General features: G+C 39.8%; 1 protein-coding gene across 2 annotated transcripts in view; it reads left to right on the top strand.

The window, feature by feature from the left end:
- The first annotated feature begins 2,452 nt into the window (after window positions 1–2,452).
- The window catches only part of LOC114649062 (zinc finger protein 329-like), a 36,838-nt gene continuing 19,633 nt past the window's right edge, over window positions 2,453–19,657 (top strand). The window contains exons 1-2 of one of the 2 annotated variants that reach the window (XM_028798478.2): window positions 2,453–3,434; window positions 15,858–16,340. In XM_028798478.2, coding sequence (XP_028654311.2) covers window positions 2,840–3,434; window positions 15,858–16,340 — 1,078 coding nt within the window. In that variant the 5' untranslated portion in view covers window positions 2,453–2,839. The remainder of the gene's footprint in view (window positions 3,435–15,857; window positions 16,341–19,657) is intronic. The other variant, XM_028798477.2, reaches the window with a different exon arrangement.

The following is a 19,657-nucleotide window of genomic DNA, read 5'->3' as shown; positions in this document are numbered from 1 at the left end:
TGAATGTTTGGGCTGGGGAAACAACAGAAAAAAGACCATCAAGGCCACATTGAAGGAACCAAGGTCTGGAACAGTGGCAACAACTTTGGAGGGCAGCCAAGGAAGCAAATAGCATCCAGTAAAATACATTTAAGTGACTGAAGGATCCACACCACATTTCACAATTTATTATGTTATCATCACCAGTGATGATAAAACATCTGCTGAATAAAGGGAAAAAAACACAAATACACACATGCAAAATAAAGATCTAGTAACAAAGTATAAGAATCAAAGAACAGTATTAAATAATATCTTAAAATCAAATGGTCAACACCAAATTCAGAAACTCAAATGCATATCCATAAATTTTCAAGTTTTGATCAAAAGACAAAGTAATAAATCATATTGAACATAAATAATAGACATGAATCATGATAATGACGATGCCTACTCCAAGATAGCAAGATGTGCAAGTTCAAGTACACTATAAATTGCATCATCCATCCATCCATTTTCCAACCCGCTGAATCCGAACACAGGGTCACGGGGGTCTGCTGGAGCCAATCCCAGCCAACACAGGGCACAAGGCAGGGAACCAATCCCGGGCAGGGTGCCAACCCACCGCAGGACACACACAAACACACCCACACACCAAGCACGCACTAGGGCCAATTTAGGATTGCCAATCCACCTAACCTGCATGTCTTTGGACTGTGGGAGGAAACCGGAGCGCCCGGAGGAAACCCACGTAGACACGGGGAGAACATGCAAACTCCACGCAGGGTGGACCCGGGAAGCGAACCCGGGTCTCCTAACTGCGAGGCAGCAGCGCTACCACTGCGCCACCGTGCCGCCCTTAAATTGCATCATAATGAAAATAAATAAATAAGTAAATACATATTAATAACTTGCTTAAAAAGTCTCTAACTTTTAATTCCTGAAGTGGAACTGAAAAGATGAACATGCAAAGGTATGCTTAGCACATTGTATAGTCCAAGAGCTTCCCTTAAATATGGCAACTGGCTAATGGCACAAGGCTTGAAGAAAATTTCACATGCTCCAAATATATATATATGATGTGATATGTGATATTATATATATATATATATATATATATATATATATATATATATATATATATATATATATATATATATATATATATGGAAGAGAAGGTCTGTGATACGGTTTGCATATTTGCAGCTGGAGATTCACAAAGGGAGAAAAAATGAATCACGTATCATAAAGTAGTTTTTATTCCTGAGCTTTCAACCCCTGCCAGGGGTCTTCATCAGAGGATAATGCTTATACTTACAAGAATCAAAGGCAATATATAGCAACATATTAAGTGTGTGTGTGTGTGTGTGGGGGGGGGGGGGGGGGGGATGGTGGTTGGAGGTGACTAAGTCAGTATGACCAAGGGGGGTTGTATAGTTTATTTATTTTGTACATGTTCTTCTTAAGTTAGCATATGCTGGATTTATGTCCAAGTGTCTGTTGATGGCGTTTTCATTTGATAGCCAAGACTCAGTCAACTCTCTGGCACTTTTAGTACTGGCCTTAAATTTTACTTTCACCTAACTTAAGAAGAACATGTACAAAATAAATAAACTATACAACCAGTCTCTCCCCCCCATTTGGTCATACTGACTTAGTCATTATATATATATATATATATATTTATATTTAGACAAAAAAAATGCTTTGAGGATATCATGGAAAAATGGAAAATTTTAAATTTAACAACTGAACTGAGTTTGCTGCATACAGTTTAACAACGTAATAACATTTATTTTTTGTATAACAGCACCATCTGCTGGAAGATTGGACACTAATAATGATCTGCCTTTCAACCTAGTTTATACATTATCAGTAACTTGGTAAGTGTATTCTCATCTGGATCAAGTATATATATCCATCCATTCATTTTCCAACCCGCTGAATCCGAACACAGGGTCACGGGGGTCTGCTGGAGCCAATCCCAGCCAACACAGGGCACAAGGCAGGAACCAATCCTGGGCAGGGTGCCAACCCACCGCAGGACACACACAAACACACCCACACACCAAGCACACACTAGGGCCAATTTAGAATCGCCAATCCACCTAACCTGCATGTCTTTGGACTGTGGGAGGAAACCGGAGCGCCCGGAGGAAACCCACGCAGACACGGGGAGAACATGCAAACTCCACACAGGGAGGACCCGGGAAGCGAACCCGGTCCCCAGGTCTCCCAACTGCGAGGCAGCAGCGCAACCCACTTCGCCGCCCAGATATTCACTATATCTAAATATAATACCTTAAAGAACAATTACAATGAGTTACATAACTAACATTAAAACTGATGTACTCAGTTATGGAGTACTGTTTTCTTATCTGTACCCTAAGATGAAACTTGTACCGTATCTTTCTTGAGATTTATCTCATGCTTACTATACATTTGAAGCGCAGGATTTCGGAGGTTCCACTAGAGGGAGATAGCAGCAAATTTGTTTGGTGAATGCAATTTTGTCTTCGTCTTGAAGGAAACGTGTTGTTTGCGGATGTTTACGTGTGGTGGTTGAGATTTGTGACAGAGGACAATTAACAAAGCGTTTTAAGATCCGATTATTATTTTACCATTTTGTAATGGACGATTGATTGTGTTTAAGGTCCGTGGGTGTGTATCCCCATGAAGCAAAAGCGTACTTCACAGCTCCATTTGTAGTCGGGTACACTTCTTCAGTACTGCATGCTGCAAACACAAACCCAACACCAGCACCAGCTTGTTTGGCATGAATGCAAATAGCGGGTTTCAGTTGAGCGGAGATTAGGCGACGTTTTGAAAACAGCTTTGACAGGGCATAGGCATAGGGGAAATGAAACAGCGCCTGGACATAAGCCTGTCGGCGTCGTTCTTTAAAGACGAGCTGGCCTCCACTATCGAGCACGCCGTGAAGGGCGCCGTGGAGATCGTGGTCTTGGAGATCACCAAATTGGTCGGTGGGAAGTTCGCTGACTTTCGCATCCAGCTGGCCGAAAAGGAGCAGGAGAACGAAAACCTGAGACTGCGACTGGAGATCTCCGAGAACGAACTAAAGGCTGCGCGGCAGCACAAGGAGAGGTCGACACCGGGGAACCACAGTTCGAGGAGTAGCAACAGCAGAGATGGGGCCCTTGCTTTACAGCCTTTTTCAGAGCAAAACCCCAAACTGAGTCCTGCCGAAACAACAGTGTCTGTTTTTAGTGACGAGGTAGACGCGGACTCAGCCGGAGTGGACGAGACCATCTGCCTGGATTCGCCGGTGTCCAGTCCTTCAGGTTTTGGCAGATCCACGGAAAAAGAATTCCAGGAGGGGAAAGTGAGTGACTTTGAGGATCTGACGGATTCCAACCAGGAGCTGGACATTAGAGTGCAGGACTCTGAACAGATAGTAGCAGCATGCATCGATGAATGGGGTAGAGCCATTAAAGGTACAGTATATGGTTTCTTTATGCGAACTGATTTTTTTTTTCAGTGAAACGATTCTTGAACATTTCGTTTCCTACACTGTATTTTTAAAAAGGGTTCATATTCTAAAAGATGTGCAGATCTGGTTGCAGATTTGCTACGTGTGGGTGTGTGCGTGAGTGAGCCCCTGATGCAGGAGTTCTTAAAATTTTAATTCTGACTACCCAAATAAGAACATCGGTACCATACTGGGACCCAAGAAGATGATTATTCCCATAATGACAATAGACCATTAAAAGTAATAATGGCATAATGGTTATTTATTAAAAAAATGATAAAAGTTTTTGTTTCCTTTTCAAGCATGTTTCTCACTTGAATATTACTAAAGCAGAAAAGCAGAAAGCCAACATACTGTTAATAAAAAATACGTTATTATTCAAAACATTGAATAGAATTGTGATGTATATTAGTGCCAGTGTAAATGCTTAGTGTAAAGTTTATTTAAGCTTAAAGAAACCGAATTTTCTTTGTAATGGGGGCAGCACACGGTTATGATTTTTAAAAGGGCAGAATGACTGGTCACTTAACTTAGTCATTTGACTTAAACAGCCAGATTAAGAATACAGCAGTCAAAATAATTAATCAAAGCTATTTATTTACCTAATCTTAAATAACATCTCTACATTTTTCCAAATGAGTTCCACCATTATTCCACCCTAATAAAAGGACAAGTATCTTTATATCTATGTGTCTGTCTGATTGCTATGTCTCTGTTATATGCCACTGTGCTACCCATCTAAGAAAGGTTTAAATCTTCTTCTTCTTCTTTCGGCTGCTCCCGTTAGGGGTTGCCACAGCGGATCATCTTCTTTCATATCTTTCTGTCCCCTGCATCTTGTTCTGTTACACCCATCACCTGCATGTCCTCTCTCACCACCTCCATAAACCTTCTCTTAGGCCTTCCTCTTTTCCTCTTCCCTGGCAGCTCTATCCTTCGCATCCTTCTCCCAATATACCCAGCATCTCTCCTCTGCACATGTCCAAACGAACGCAATCTCGCCTCTCTGACTTTGTCTCCCAACTGTCCAACTTCAGCTGACCCTCTAATGTACTCATTTCTAATCCTATCCATCCTCGTCATGCCCAGTGCAAATCTTAACATCTTTAACTCTGCCACCTCCAGCTCTGTCTCCTGCTTTCTGGTCAGTGCCACCGTCTCTCACTACCGTCCTGTAGACCTTCCCTTTCACTCTTGCTGATACCCGTCTGTCACAAATCACTCCTGACACTCTTCTCCACCCATTCCACCCTGCCTGCACTCTTTTTCACCTCTCTTCCACAATCCCCATTACTCTGTACTGTTGATCCCAAGTATTTAAACTCATCCACCTTCACCAAGTCTACTCCCTACATCCTCACCATTCCACTGACCTCCCTCTCATTTACACACATGTATTCTGTCTTGTTCCTACTGACCTTTATTCCTCTCCTCTCTAGAGCATATCTCCACCTCTCCAGGGTCTCCTCAACCTGTTCCCTACTATCGCTACAGATCACAATGTCATCAGCAAGCATCATAGTCCACAGGGACTCCTGTCTGATCTCGTCTGTCAACCTGTCCATCACCATTGCAAATAAGAAAGGGCTCAGAGCTGATCCCTGATGTAATTCCATCTCAAACTTGAATGCATCCGTCACTCCTACCGCAGACCTCACCACTGTCACACTTCCCTCATACATATTCTGTACAACTCTTATGTACTTCTCTGCCACTCCCGACTTCCTCATATAATACCACAGCTCCTCTCAAGGCACCCTGTCATATGCTTTCTCCAGGTCCACAAAGACGCAATGCAACTCCCTTCTCTAAACTTCTCCATCAACATCCTCAGAGCAAACATTGTATCTGTGGTGCTGTTTCTTGGCATGAAACCATACTACTGCTCACTAATCATCATCCCCTTCTTAATCTAGCTTCCACTACTCTTTCCCATAACTTCATGCCATGACTCATCAATTTTATCCCCCTGTAGTTACTACAGCTCAGCACATCCCCTTTATTCTTAAAAAGCACCAGTACACTTCTTCTCCACTTCTCAAGCATCCTCTCACTTTCCAAGATTCCATTAAACAACTTGGTTAAAATCTCCACTGCCATTTCTCCTAAACACCGCCATGCTTCCACAGGTATGTCATCTGGTCCATTCCATTTTTCATCCTCTTCATAGATGTCCTTACTTCCTCCTTGCTAATCCGTTGCACTTCCTGATTCACTATTTCTACTTCATCCAACCTCTTCTCTCTCTCGTTCTCTTCATCCATTAGCCTCTCAAAGTACTCTTTCCATCTGCTCAACCCACTCTCCTTGCTTGTGAGTACTTTTCCATCTTTATCCTTTATCACCCTAACCTGCTGCACATCTTTACCAGCTCGGTCTCTCTGTCTAGCCAATCAGTACAGGTCCTTTTCTCCCTCCTTGGTGTTCAACCTCTCATACAACTCATCATACGCCTTTTCTTTAGCCTTCGCTGCGTCTCTCTTCACCTTGTGCCTTATCTCCTTGTACTCTTGTCTACTTTCTGCATCTCTCTGACTATCCCACTTCTTCTTTGCCATCCTCTTCCTCTGGATACTCTCCTGTATTTCCTCATTCCACCACCAGGTTTCCTTTTCCTCCTTCCTCTTTCCAGATGTCACACCAAGCACCCTTCTTGCTGTCACCCTTACTACATCTGCTGTAGTTTCCCAGCTGTCTGGTAACTCTTCACTGCCACCCAGTGCCTGTCTTACCTCCTCCCTAAACTCAACCTTGCAGTCTTCCTTTTTCAACTTCCATCCTTGACTCTGCCCTCACTCTCTTCCTCTTCTTGATCTCCAACGTCATCCTACAGACCACCATCCTATGCTGCTTAACTACACTTTCCCCTGCCACCACTTTGCAGTTTTCAATCTCCTTCAGATCAACTCTTCTGCATAGGATGTAATCTACCTGTGTGCATCTTCCTCCACTCTTGTACGTCACCCTATGTTCCTCCCTCTTCTTAAAATACGTATTCACCACAGCCATGTCCATCCTTTTGGCAAAATCCACTATCCTCTGACCTTCTTCATTCCTCTCCTTGACACAATACCTAACCATCACCTCCTTGTCTCCTCTATTCCCTTCACAACATGCCCATTGAAATCCGCTCCAGTCACCACTTTCTGTCCCTTTGGTACACTGTTCATCACTTCATCCAACTCACTCCAAAAATCCTCTTTCTCACCCATTGCACATCCAACTTCCAGTGCATATGCACTAACAACATTCATCATCACACCTCAATTTCCAGCTTCATAATCATTACTCTGCCTGACACTCTTTTGACCTCCAAAACACTCTTGACATACTGTTCCTTCAGAATAACCCCTACTCCATTTCTCCTCCCATCCACACCATGATAGAACAATTTTAATGGAAGATTGTGGGTTCGCTTCCCGGTTCCTCCCTGTGTGGATAGCGCTTTGAGTACTGAGAAAAGTGCTATATAAATGTAATGAATTATTATTATTATGATTATTAACCTATGATCCACCTGGCCTTACTCCCCTTCCATTTAGTTTCTTGCACGCACAATATATCAACCTTCCTACTCTCCATCATATCTGCTAACTCTCTCCCCTCACTAGGGTTTAACCCTTTAAGAAGGCTTTAAATCTAAATCATCAAATTATACCTCAGGGTTTTAGTGTTAATGTTGGTAGTGCACCATTAGAATATTTTGTAATAGATGTAGTAATAAAGTGTGTTGTATTTTTAATTCCAACAGATGGCATATCAGAAACATTAGCGTTGATTTTTAGGAATTACATACACAGACAATTATCCTTTTATTTTTATTATTGTATCTTATATGTCATACAAACTGACATATAACAGAAACATTTGCATTGCATTTATCATTCCAACCGATGGTGTATCATAAGCATTTGTAGTAATGCATTTTATTGCTACAAGTATTTGAGATGTTCCATCTGTTGGAATGACAAATGTTAACAATTTTTTACTACATACTGTACATTACAAAATACATTCCAATAGATGGTGCACTGCAAAAGATACACAAGGTCTATGTTGTATACTTGGATTTCAAACTGTCTTAAATGGGCAGCACACCTAGTGGCATATAACAGACACTGCAACCAGACCGTCACACAGATACACAGGCACTTGTCATTTTATCAAGGTGAATTTGGTGGGAAATTCGTAAAAGCAGTACTAAGGTTTATGATGCGCCGTCTGTTGGAATTAAAAATGCAATGCATGTTATTACAGCATGCATTACAAAATACATTCCAGTAAATGTTGCACTGCAAACGTTCTTGCTGAGTACACTGAGATCTATGTTGCTTACTTAGATTTCAACCCGTCTTAGACAAGTAGCACCTTTTCCTAAATTTGTGCACAAATCATTCACTATATCCTAGTTTTCATTTAAAAATTAAAAAAAAGGTAAAAAAGGTTGAGTCACATAGCTAAATTATTCCTAAAAATCTATGCACTATTTGTGTTTTATGTAGGTGATAGGATAAATCTTTATGTACAATTCAGGCCAGTTTTAAATGTTTAGTGTTGTACTGTTGAGCTGAATGCCAAAGTCAGCTTTATAGCCTGTGTGACATTTTTGATAGTTCCTGGTGTCCTTACAGTTCTCAACGGTTTGACAAACACATTTTGCACACTATCAATAGACTGACATTTATCTAATCACTTTAAAATAGTGTTAAGAAAAGGAATTTGTCCTTACGGAAGTGCATTAAGCTTAATACAAAATGTTCTTTGCTCCCTGCTCAATGTATGCCATAACATGAATTTGCAATGTGGCACTGTGCTGTTGTACATCACCGCTGAAACTGAATATATATACACTGACCATACTGTATCACACATCGCACACCCCAAAAATCATCACAATGTTGAGCCTCTGCAGTTCTTTACGTTCCGACATTTCATACTAGTGCTGTAGACCCTTCACTTCACAAGCTTGTTTGTAATTGTCTCCTCTTTCCCCCTTTATTGTAATTGTGTTCGCTATTAATTATTTCATTTTGTTGGTGTCACGAGGAACATTTGTTATATTTTCTTACTATAGAAATGAAAGCTCTCTATGAGGTGTCAGTGGCATTTCTGGGATACATACACTACTGCAGTCGATAGATAGATAGATAGATAGATAGATAGATAGATAGATAGATAGATAGATAGATAGATAGATAGATAAATGATAGATACTTTATTAATCCCCAAGGGGAAATTCACATACTCCAGCAGCAGCATACTGATAAAGTAACAATATTAAATTAAAGAGTGATAAATATGCAGGTAAAACAGACAATATCTTTGTATAATGTTAACATTTACCCCCCTGTGCGGAATTGAAGAGTCGCATAGTGTGGGGGAGGAACGATCTCCTCAGTCTGTCAGTGGAGCAGGACATTGACAGCAGTCTGTCGCTGAAGCTGCTCCTCTGTCTGGAGATGATACTGTTTAGTGGATGCAGTGGATTCTCCATGATTGACAGGACCCTGCTCAGTGCCCGTCACTCTGCCACAGATATCAAACTGTCCAGCTCCATGCCTACAATAGAGCCTGCCTTCCTCACCAGTTTGTCCAGGCGTGAGGTGTCCTTCATCTTTATGCTGCCTCCCCACCACACCACGGCGTAGAAGAGGGCACTCGCCACAACCGTTTGATAGAACATCTGCTGCAGAATTTGCACTTGGACCAACTCTGGCCATTTTAGTACACAGTTGTTGTGACCCATTGCAAACACGTCTATGATACCAACTTTAAGACACACTGCTTTGATGGACTGGCACACTGTCATGTTTTGCCCCTACTGCAGTGAGATGGGCTCCAGCAACCAATGACTCTTTATTGGATTAAGTAGATGTTACAATGCAGTGTAATGATTTATGTCATATTGCCCCTCTTAAATTATGCTTTATCAGAAAGGAGGCTTTACTTCCAGCAGCCAAACCACCTGCACTTCAGAATAGCTAATCCATCTGAAGCTAGGCATGTTTGGATCCAGTCAGTACTTGGATAGGAGACAATCTAGGAAAAACTTTGGTTGCTTGTAGAAGAGGTGTTGGTGAGACCAGCTAGGAGTGCTTTACCTTAGTGTGGATCCCAGTGCTCCAGTGCAGTGACGGGAACACTGAGTAAAAATTTGAGCTGTACTTCACATGAGATGTAAAATTTAGGTCCTGACACTCTGTGAACATAAGAGATCTCTGGGTATCTTTCAAAAAGAGTAGCATGTATCCTGATGTCCCAGCTAAATTGACCACCATATCCTTCTCCATTCTGCCTCTCTAGGTATCCCTAATAGCTAATGTTAGCTAATAGCACCAGTGTACTGTGCAAGAATGGCTGCTGTCACATCATACACATGCACATTTGTGGTGGTTAGAATGGTTCCCCATAACAACAACAACATTTGTATTTCTAGAGCATGTTGTTATACAAAGAATGTACCGCATAGTGCTTTGCAAGAAATGTAAGAGAAAACTTTCAAGAATAAAAAAAAAAATAGAAACAGGTAATAAAAGCACTAAAAATAAATGGTATACCCAATAAAGTAAATAAGAGTAAATCAATAAGCATATAACACAGATTTACAAGAAACAGATGAAGTATGGTTCTTGATTATGTTTTTATGTCTCTGGTGATAAGTCCAATGCTATAGTCAGATGGCTGGTAGACCACAAAAATAAAACTTCATGGGAACAATACTGGAGGAAATAAAATCGGTATGGGTCCCAAGGCCCATTGTACCTTGCATACATTTTCTTAATTTCTCATTGTGTTCTAATCTTCATCCTAAGACATTTGAATCAATGGGTCTCTTCGGCAGTTCCAGCATTACAATCTGTACTTTGATCAGGTGGTGACATAAATTTAGTAAAGAAATCAGAGAATGATTACAAATTCACAAAGAATATGATGTTGGTGTGTATATATAATTTTTATAAGTATTATTAATATACTGCTGTGAAATAAACAAATTGAAAAAGTGGGTTTTTAGAGGTTTTTTTCAAATGTTCCATGGTATTAGCCTGGCATATCTTTATCAGTAAATTGTTCCAGATTTTTGGTGCATAATGTATGTTGTTAATGTAAGTAGATTAGAAAATCACTATATAAATGAAATTAATATTATTTATTACTTAATTTCAAGGTTAAAATGTTAATGGTTTCATTTAACTAGTGCAGTGTAGTGCTGGGTGGTATGACCAAAATTCTATTTCACAGTATTTTTCAAAATTATCCCGGTTTCACGGTATTGGACGGTATTTTTTTCCCATGCACGAGTGGATGTTAACTACATTTTGTACTGTAATTACTGGCTAAAAATAACCTACCGTAGATACTCGCGTATAAGTCGAAAAATTTCTGCCTTAAAATTCATTCAAAAAAACAGGGTCAACTTATCTGTGGGGCAACACAATTGTCCATAGAATTTGGGTAATGACATTGTACACTCAACGCTTCACGGTGTTAAGTCACCGGTCATCTGCCGTTTCCCATGGTCTTTGAAATAATTATAAGCCAGCAATACTATTGCTAATTAGCTAGTTTTTTTCTAATTTCATTACATAATTCTTTAAACTGTGAAATACTTGAATTTGAGCATTAGCTTTTGCAGGTTTTGGATAACAAACATACCATTAGCTGCCACGTGCAACCAGATTTGGAATCAAAAGAACCAAGGCAACGCACGCTATCAATGTGATGCAAGCGCAGCCCGCGATTCAAAAAATTTCTCTGCCTACCTGTTTGTCTCGTCTGATAGTAGCTGAAAAGCCGCAACAGGAGAGAGCAGCCTGAAGTAGTCCAGCAGCGGTTGATCTGTCGTGTCCAACAGCAAGCCATGCTGTCTTGTGAAGTCCGGTAGTCAGTTCGGCTCCCACGGATCAATGTTTGGGTATTCCTCCCACGCGAACCTTGCCATAGGTGCATCGGCTGCGTGAATGCGATCAGCTGGTGCGGCATCGGCTGGTGTCCAATCAGCTGATGCCAGCTTCTCACTCTCTTGCTCAATTCCTGATCACTGTCAATAAAATCCGATTCTGAAAAATCGGAGTCTGACTCAGCGATAATGTGCAAAACACTGTCTGCCGAGTGTTTTCTTTTCTGCACTCGCTTTGCTCCCTTGTGACATATCGACGCCATCTTTCCTTTGTTTACATTTGTTTACATTTTGCAACTCACGCACACGCAAGGATTAGTTGCCGAGTCAACGAGTCTAGCATTTCTCCAAGCACAGAGGGAATGCCTGCGACGTGACAGTGAGTTTTGTCGCCATTAACAGCTGATTGTCGCCCTCTGTCTCTGATAGCTGTCAAGTTTTACCCTCGACTTATACACGGGTCATAACAAATTTCGTAATTTTCGGCTTAAAAATACACTCGATTTATCTGCGAGATCGACTAATACACGAGTATCTACGGTATTCCATTATCATGAGAATTGTACATTGTACAAAAAAACATTTTAATGTGCACACAAGTATTAATACAGGTTTGCATGGCCCCATAAAGTGATAGTTTTCAAGGGGGTGGCACTAATGAAATGAAGGAATCACATTGCATGACAGTTGCAGTCAAAATGTAGATCCTTTTTATTGAAAAAATTTTGCAAACAACTTATACTATAATTTTGACAACATATTTTCAACCATCCAAAGAGGCATTTAGATTTAGTAAAATATTCAGAGGTGCTTGTCAAATGTTGTATTGCACTGAACATGTCTTACAAAAGGAATAAATAGCAAATATTTTTTGTAAACCAACTACACTTTGTTAATGTTAACAATCGCTGTCCACTGACACGTTAAAGTGACTTTTTAAACAACTTTACCATCATTAAACCGCATAATATTTAAACTAATAAATAACAACAATACAATAAAAATAACAGTGCAACTTCCAGTAATAATACTATTACTTCCAAGACTTCAAAACCCAGGTGCATTACACAGTATTCACCAAATTAAAATAAAACAAGTGCAACTTGTTGATGACATCTTTACCAACTGAACCATCATTAAGGCAAACTGCATTAATATAGACCTTGCTTCAAGCTAAGCTATATACATAAATAATAAAACTTCAACTTGCATTTATAATGCTATTTGTGGTACTGTATAGCCCTATGGAAGCGTTATTAGGGCCACAGTGAAGATAAAAAAAAACTATATGCCGAGATTAAAGTCAACATTTCCACTTTATTCTCATAGTTTATTTTGTCATTAAAGTAGAATGTCGTAAACTAAACTTCATCCTAGAATCAATGTTTAATTCACTAGATTTTCTCAAATCCCGTCATAAGTTAATGCAGCACATTAACTGCTTTGTGCTAAGTGTTCCCTGACCCAGTTGTTAATCGCTACGCGCTTCTTAAAATGATTTCCTCCACACTAAGAGGAGGCGCCTGCAGTGATCGCTGTACAGAATACATCCACTTCATGATATTCCTGCTCTCTGAAAATGTAGAATGCTAAGATAAATTTTCATGATGAAATGCATTAAAGCAGGTATTAAACATGCACAGTAGTCCTGCTCCCTCGCAGTAAGGGGCCCCCAGGTGTACGTTCAGTGTAGAGAACTTTATGGCAGGTGTGACGAGGCTCCAAAAAACTGGATGTATGAATGGGTATTGCACAGGTTTAACTTAAATATTGGGTTTGTGATCTGGTGGTCGGAGACACGGACACAGAATTCAATGGATGTTCTTCTGAGCGGGCTTTCTTTATTGCATGCGTGTTGTCTCTGTCTGATGTACCAAACCCACAGTTCCTATCTTTCCTTTTTCTTTCTCCACATAACCAATCACCACACGATAAACGTCTTTGTGAAATTAAACATAGTTATAAACTTAGACCACAGAGTGTTCAGAACTTTAAAAAAAATCTTCGTTATACATGTTTAATTATGCCATCCATTCTGGGTTGTGCCCATCCCAGTAAGCATTGTGTGTGAGGCATTCTAAATGTTCGGGGAGCAGGAATATCATGAAATTAATGTATTCTGTGTGCTGCCTGCACCTCCTCTTACTGCAAGAGGAAGTCAGTTTAAGAAGCAGTAGCAATTAACGTGGCTCCGGGAACACAACACAAAGCATTTAATGTGTTACATAACTTATGACGGGGTTTTAGTAAATTAAACTAAACTTCATCTGAAAATGAATATTTAAGGTGCTCTACTTTAATAACAAATTACGAGAATAAAGTCAACATGTCGACTTTAATCTCAACAAACGGCGAGAATAAAATAGAAATGTTGAGAATGAAGGCAACATGTCGACTTTATTCTTGTCATAAGCGTCGAGATTAAAATGGAAATGTCGAGAATAAAGTCAACATGTCGTCACACTATTACACAGTACCCAGGTACATTACACAGTATTGGAAAAAAATAAAACAAGTACAACTTGGCTTGCAGTATTATCCAGTAGTATAGAAACAGTATTCACACATTTGAATATAATGGTCCACATCCGACCTTTTAAATCCTAAGTATCTGCAGACAACAGACGTGACTCCTTTTTCCAGCAAAAGTTCTTCTGTGTCATCATTTTCAACTTTATCGTCTGCTACAGCTTCAGTTTCGGCAATGTTCTCTGTCCATTTTCACCGCGCAGTACCCCCACTACTACATGTAGTCCGTTGCATGTGTTTAGCGGTGTAGCAGTGAAAAAGAGCCCCCGCGCAACACTGGTGTAGCAGTGATAAAAGTCCCCCTTAAACCACGTTCCACGCCACGTTCCGAACGTTGTTTAGGCAATTTAAACCGGTGTTGCGGTATAAGAAAAATCCATATCATAACAAAAATAAAAAAAGGTTTTCGGTATGAACCGATATACCGCCCAGCAATAGTGCAGTGCCTGTTTTGTCAGTAGCAGGTTAAAAAAAAGTAATCAACTACATTTAAATAAGGATATCACTTCATACAGTAAAAACATGCTGAAGAGCTTGGAAATGCAGGAGATCCTCAGAGTAGAACTCCTGCTTATCTCGATGGAAACAAGCTAATTAAGGTGATGGTGCCCCAGAATGTGTTAAAGGCAAGGCACACTGAGAAAAGACAAACGAGCAGATCTATGCCAAGTTGTAATGAGAGCTTGGTTCAAGCTCTTGGACCATTATTTCACAGACGTGAAGCAACATTTTGAAGTCATTTGGTATATTTATCGCCTTTGTTATGAAATACAGTATGCCTTATAGTAATATAAAAATAACTTCTAACAATCATTGTTTAGTGCATTCCATTTAAGTTAGAAATGTACTGTCCTGTGTCCCTTCTACAATGACATACTTGTGTATCTCTTTAGAATACGGACAATAATGAAATGCCAATGAAAGACACAAAAAATACAACCGCATCATACTGTATACACTAGTGAAAAGTTAAAAAAAAAAAACAAAACCCTGTATGTGTCACATCAAAAACTTTAAGACTCAGGTTGGAGAATCATCTAAGTGTGTTTAGAGCATGATCTTGCGCAAGGTGATGTAATGTGGTGTATTTGGTACACAGGGTATTACCTTAGTATTGGATGCTGCAATACAGGCCTGTGCTGTGGCATGCAATGAGCAAACAAATGATGAATGCCCTCCTGTACAGTCAGTTCATGGCCTTTCAACCTGGAAACGCAGCAGGTCAAGGTTCAGCGCCATTGTCTGTGTCTGAAACAGCATCCAGTCCAGTCACATTCATATTCAGTTGGGAGAAAGTCCAGTGTGTGTGTTGGCCAGGTGAGTTGACAAACAAGCTCTAGACCACGTGGAGTAGCTAGAAGAACACAGCTCCCATTTTACGCAACTGGTGTTCCCAATATATACGGCACAGGTTAATAACCCCTCCATAAGACCTGGGAGTGAATGATCACTATAGCTGATTGCACCCCACACCATGATAACTGATTTAGGGCCTGCATGTCACAGACATGTCAAAGACAGAAGAATGTAACCAGTTGGCAGATGTCTCTTTCATATGTACACAACCAGACAGAATCTGGATTCATCACAGCTTTGCCATTGATGTGTTTGTAATCTCATACTGTTCCCTGCACATATGGAGCCTGAATGTTCTCCTCTTGTCTGTGAAGGTTTTCAAAGATGTTTGATGAAAACAGGAGATTCCAAATTATCTCTGTATCCGTGTAAGTGTATGCATAAGTGGACAATGTAATGGACAGTTTTTTGCCTTGCATCTGGCACCGAAAATTTAATTTCTAGCCCCATATAACCCCTGAAGTGGTTTAAGTGGATTAGAGAATGTTATGTTTTATTTTTTTGTAAATAAGATACAATAAATAATCACAATATACAATTAATTGAATGATATCTTTTGGTAAAGGTTGATCGTGTATTATTATTCTAATACTTTTTACTTTTTAGGTACTGGAGGAGGAGGCGGATCCCCCACACAACAGACACTTAATTTGTCATCATTGTGCATTCCAGGAGATGTTTCTAATCGTCACTGTCAGCGGAATTTAAATCAAATTACTGAGCTAAGCACTTATAACGATGAACTGACCGCCAATCAAAGCAAAGAAACTGAATGTAATCAGATTAAAAAAGAATTTTTGAATCCAGAATCCATTCCCTCTGACACAAAACCACAGAAACTAGAGCCAATGTGCATTAAAGAGGAGGCAAGTGACCTTGAAACTGTCCACATTAAAAAAGAACTCTTGGATCTAGAGCCGCCTTTTACAGGAATGAGCTCAGCAATCCAAAATGGAAATTCAAGTATTACGTGCCTGCAGTCACCTAGCATGGAGAATACATATCATCACATTAGAGAGAGAACCGAGGAAGATCCATCAAGTGCATTAATGATAGACAACATGATTCCATCAACCAGCAGTGGAACATGTAAGTGTCCCAAATATTTTCCAGTTCCATCCAAGTTGTGTTTTTATTGCTCATACTATATAAGACAAAATACTATCCATCCATCCATCCATCCATTTTCCAACCCGCTGAATCCGAACTCAAGCCCTTTATCAATTATTATGTAATGTGGGCTTCACATCACTGTGAGTTTGACAAAATCACAAAAATACTGAGGAACTTTGCTAAACTGCACAAAATGCATTGAAGGCAGTGGGGAAGGAGGAGCTGAACTAATTTTGATTTGAGATTAGAGATCTTTATTTTCACATACACTGTAAGAGCATTGTGCAATTCATGTGCCACAGTTGTGGTGATGTATAAATAAATACAGTAAATAAGAGCATCAAAAGTTAGATTAATAAGTAATATAAATAAATCAATAATGTAAATAACACAAGTAAAAAAAAAAGTAACATACAGTACAATCACACATAAACCAGCAGGTGGGTACAGTACATAGTTCAGGGAAAGCAGGATCAGGTCACTGGGAGTTCATTGACCTTATGGCCTGGTGGAAGAAGCTTCTTCCATGAAGAAGATGGAAATGTCTTGTAAACCGTAATACATCTTTTGTTATTATTTCACAGAGCCTCATGTGTTTTCTTTCTTGTGGAGAGCTCCTTTAAGGCTTGATTTAGATGGTAACTCCAGCACATGGATAATTATGCATGCAAATTAGCCATTTGGCACAGGGATTAATGTTAGATATCCAGTGGCAGTACTTTTTTTTTTTTAAATGCATTCAGGGCGACACCATGCATTCTTGAAGCATTTTGACAAGGGTCTTACAGTACACATGCAAGGGTGCTGGGGAAAAATCGTCTCCCTAAGCCGCCTGCAAGGCAAATTTATAGGAAAATGTTCAATGAACAAGGTCATCGGCGAATACATCATATTCACTGTAAAAAACACTTTGGCGAATATTGGTAATCAACACAATTGATATATAATTCAAATGATATCTCTTTTATTGTCATTTTATGTGAGCATAATAAAAAAATGATGCTAATAGTGGTCTGAAATTTAAGTGACATGCAGTGTGATTATTTGCATACCTGGGCGTATTGATTTTTGTGTAGCTCAGACTGCTCCTTCTGGATAACACACCTGAATAACTAAAAGAAAGGAAAACGAGAAAAAAAAAAAACTTCAGACTTGGCTAAAGATTAAAAGAGCAGTTACAGTGATGTGTACTGCTGTACGTACGAAGGAACCCCAATAGCATTTCTTTACACACTTCTGCTGAATAATCCATTTAACTGAAAGACTTAAGTGCTAGTGTATCAGAGAGAAGATGTGCAGCATTGCTCATCATGGATGTCATTTTTGTAAATATTCTGTCCTTCACTACTATCTCCTGCAGGTTGAGAGTGCATCCAGTAACTAAGACTGCCTTTTTATTTAACTTGTTGATTTGGTTGGCCTCTCATGAAGTGATATTATCCCGCACAGCATACCATAGGGTAGAAATTCACACAGGCCATCACAGAGTTCTAGAATATGTAAAAGGAGCACAGAGCTCCTCCTCCACATTAAAGTAGCACAGTTTTCTAAGAAAAGAGAACCTGTTCTTTTTTTATATAGTTCCTCTGTATTATGAGACCAGTCCAATTTGTCATTGATGTGCACCCCACATCTTGCATTTATAATTAACAATCCTTTTACCTGTATGTAGTATTTTTCTCATTTCTATATCAAACTGCATTTTCCAGGCGTTTGCCCAGGTCTTTTTTGATTTGTTTTGCTTCCTGCAAGTTACCTCTAATGCCTTTAGCTTCTAGTTTCAAAATCTTTTTTGAAAATCAAAGTAACAAAAAAACCAAGGAACAAATTTCCTTGGCAAGATCTTCATCTGATAAACTCATGTTATTTGTGACTTAGTTTACAATTTTTATACAAGTACTTATTTATTAATATATTTCATATTATCATTTCCATTAATCTCTGCCACAATCAGGGAATACTGGTTACTCTCTGTGTCAACATTAGTGTTGATTCGCAAAATTTGTCTAATTCAGAGATAATTTTCTGGGATCACCTATTTTTTTTCCCTGAAAATTCGCCATACAGCCGGGGTTAGGCAAAGTGTTTTTCCCAGCACCCCATGATACTTTGTGAGGCCATTATGACATCACAGAGCTGTAGTATTCAATGTTGGATAGGGATGTCACTACTTGATCTGTGCTACATGCCCAATTTGCATTACGTGTGTGCAGAATTTTTTATGTATGTATGTTGTAGGTGTACTCTGCCCCACACATTACAGTGCTGCCCAGTTTGCTTCATGCACAGGTGAATAATTTATGTTATATACATGCATACAGTCATGACCGAAATTATAGGCACACCTGGAATTTTCCCAGAAAATGCACCATTTCTCCCAGAAAATTGTTGCAATTACAAATGTTTTGGTATAGACATGTTTATTTCCTTTACGTGCATTGGAACAACACAAAAAAACAGAGAAAAAAAGCCAAATCTGACATAATTTCACACAAAACTCAAAAACCGGGCTGGACAAAATTATTGGCACCCTCAACTTAATATTTGGTTGCACACCCTTTGGAAAAAATAACTAAAATCAAGCGCTTCCTATAACCATCAACAAGCTTGTTACACCTCTCAACTGGAATTTCCGACCACTCTTCTTTTGCAGACTGTCCAAGGTCTCTCACATTTGAAGGGCGTCTTCTCCCAACACCAATTTTGAGATCTCTCCATAAGTGTTCAATCGGATTTAGATCCGTACTCATTGCTGGCCACTTAAGAACTCTCCAGCGCTTTGTCTTCAACTGTTTCTGGGTGCTTTTAGAGGTATGTTTGGGGTCATTGTCCTGTTGGAACACCCATGACCTCTGACACAGACCCAGCTTTCTGACACTTGGCCCTACATTGCGCCCCAATATCTTTTGGTAGTATCCAGATTCCATGATGCCTTGCACACAGTCAAGGCATCCAGGGCCAGAGGCAGCAAAACATCTTAGAACCTCCACCATGTTTGACTGTAGGTACTGTGTTCATTTCTTCATCGGCCTCATTCCATTTTCTGTAAACAGTAGAATGATGAGCTTTACCAAAAAGCTCTACCTTGGTCTCATTTGTCCACAAGACATTCGCCCAGAAGGATTTTGGCTTCCTCAAGTACATTTTGGCAAACTCCAGTCTGTCTTTTTATGTTTCTGTGTCAGCAGTGGGGTCCTCCTGGCTCTCCTGCCATAGCGTTTCATTTCGTTCAGATGTCGACGGATAGTTCGAGCTGACACTATTGCACCCTGAGTCTGCAGATCAGCTTGAAT

The sequence above is a fragment of the Erpetoichthys calabaricus genome, chromosome 3, assembly GCF_900747795.2.
Source record: "Erpetoichthys calabaricus chromosome 3, fErpCal1.3, whole genome shotgun sequence".
Classification (NCBI taxonomy): domain Eukaryota; kingdom Metazoa; phylum Chordata; class Cladistia; order Polypteriformes; family Polypteridae; genus Erpetoichthys; species Erpetoichthys calabaricus.
Note: the sequence above shows the minus strand (reverse complement) of the source record. Positions and strands in the feature narration are given on the sequence as shown.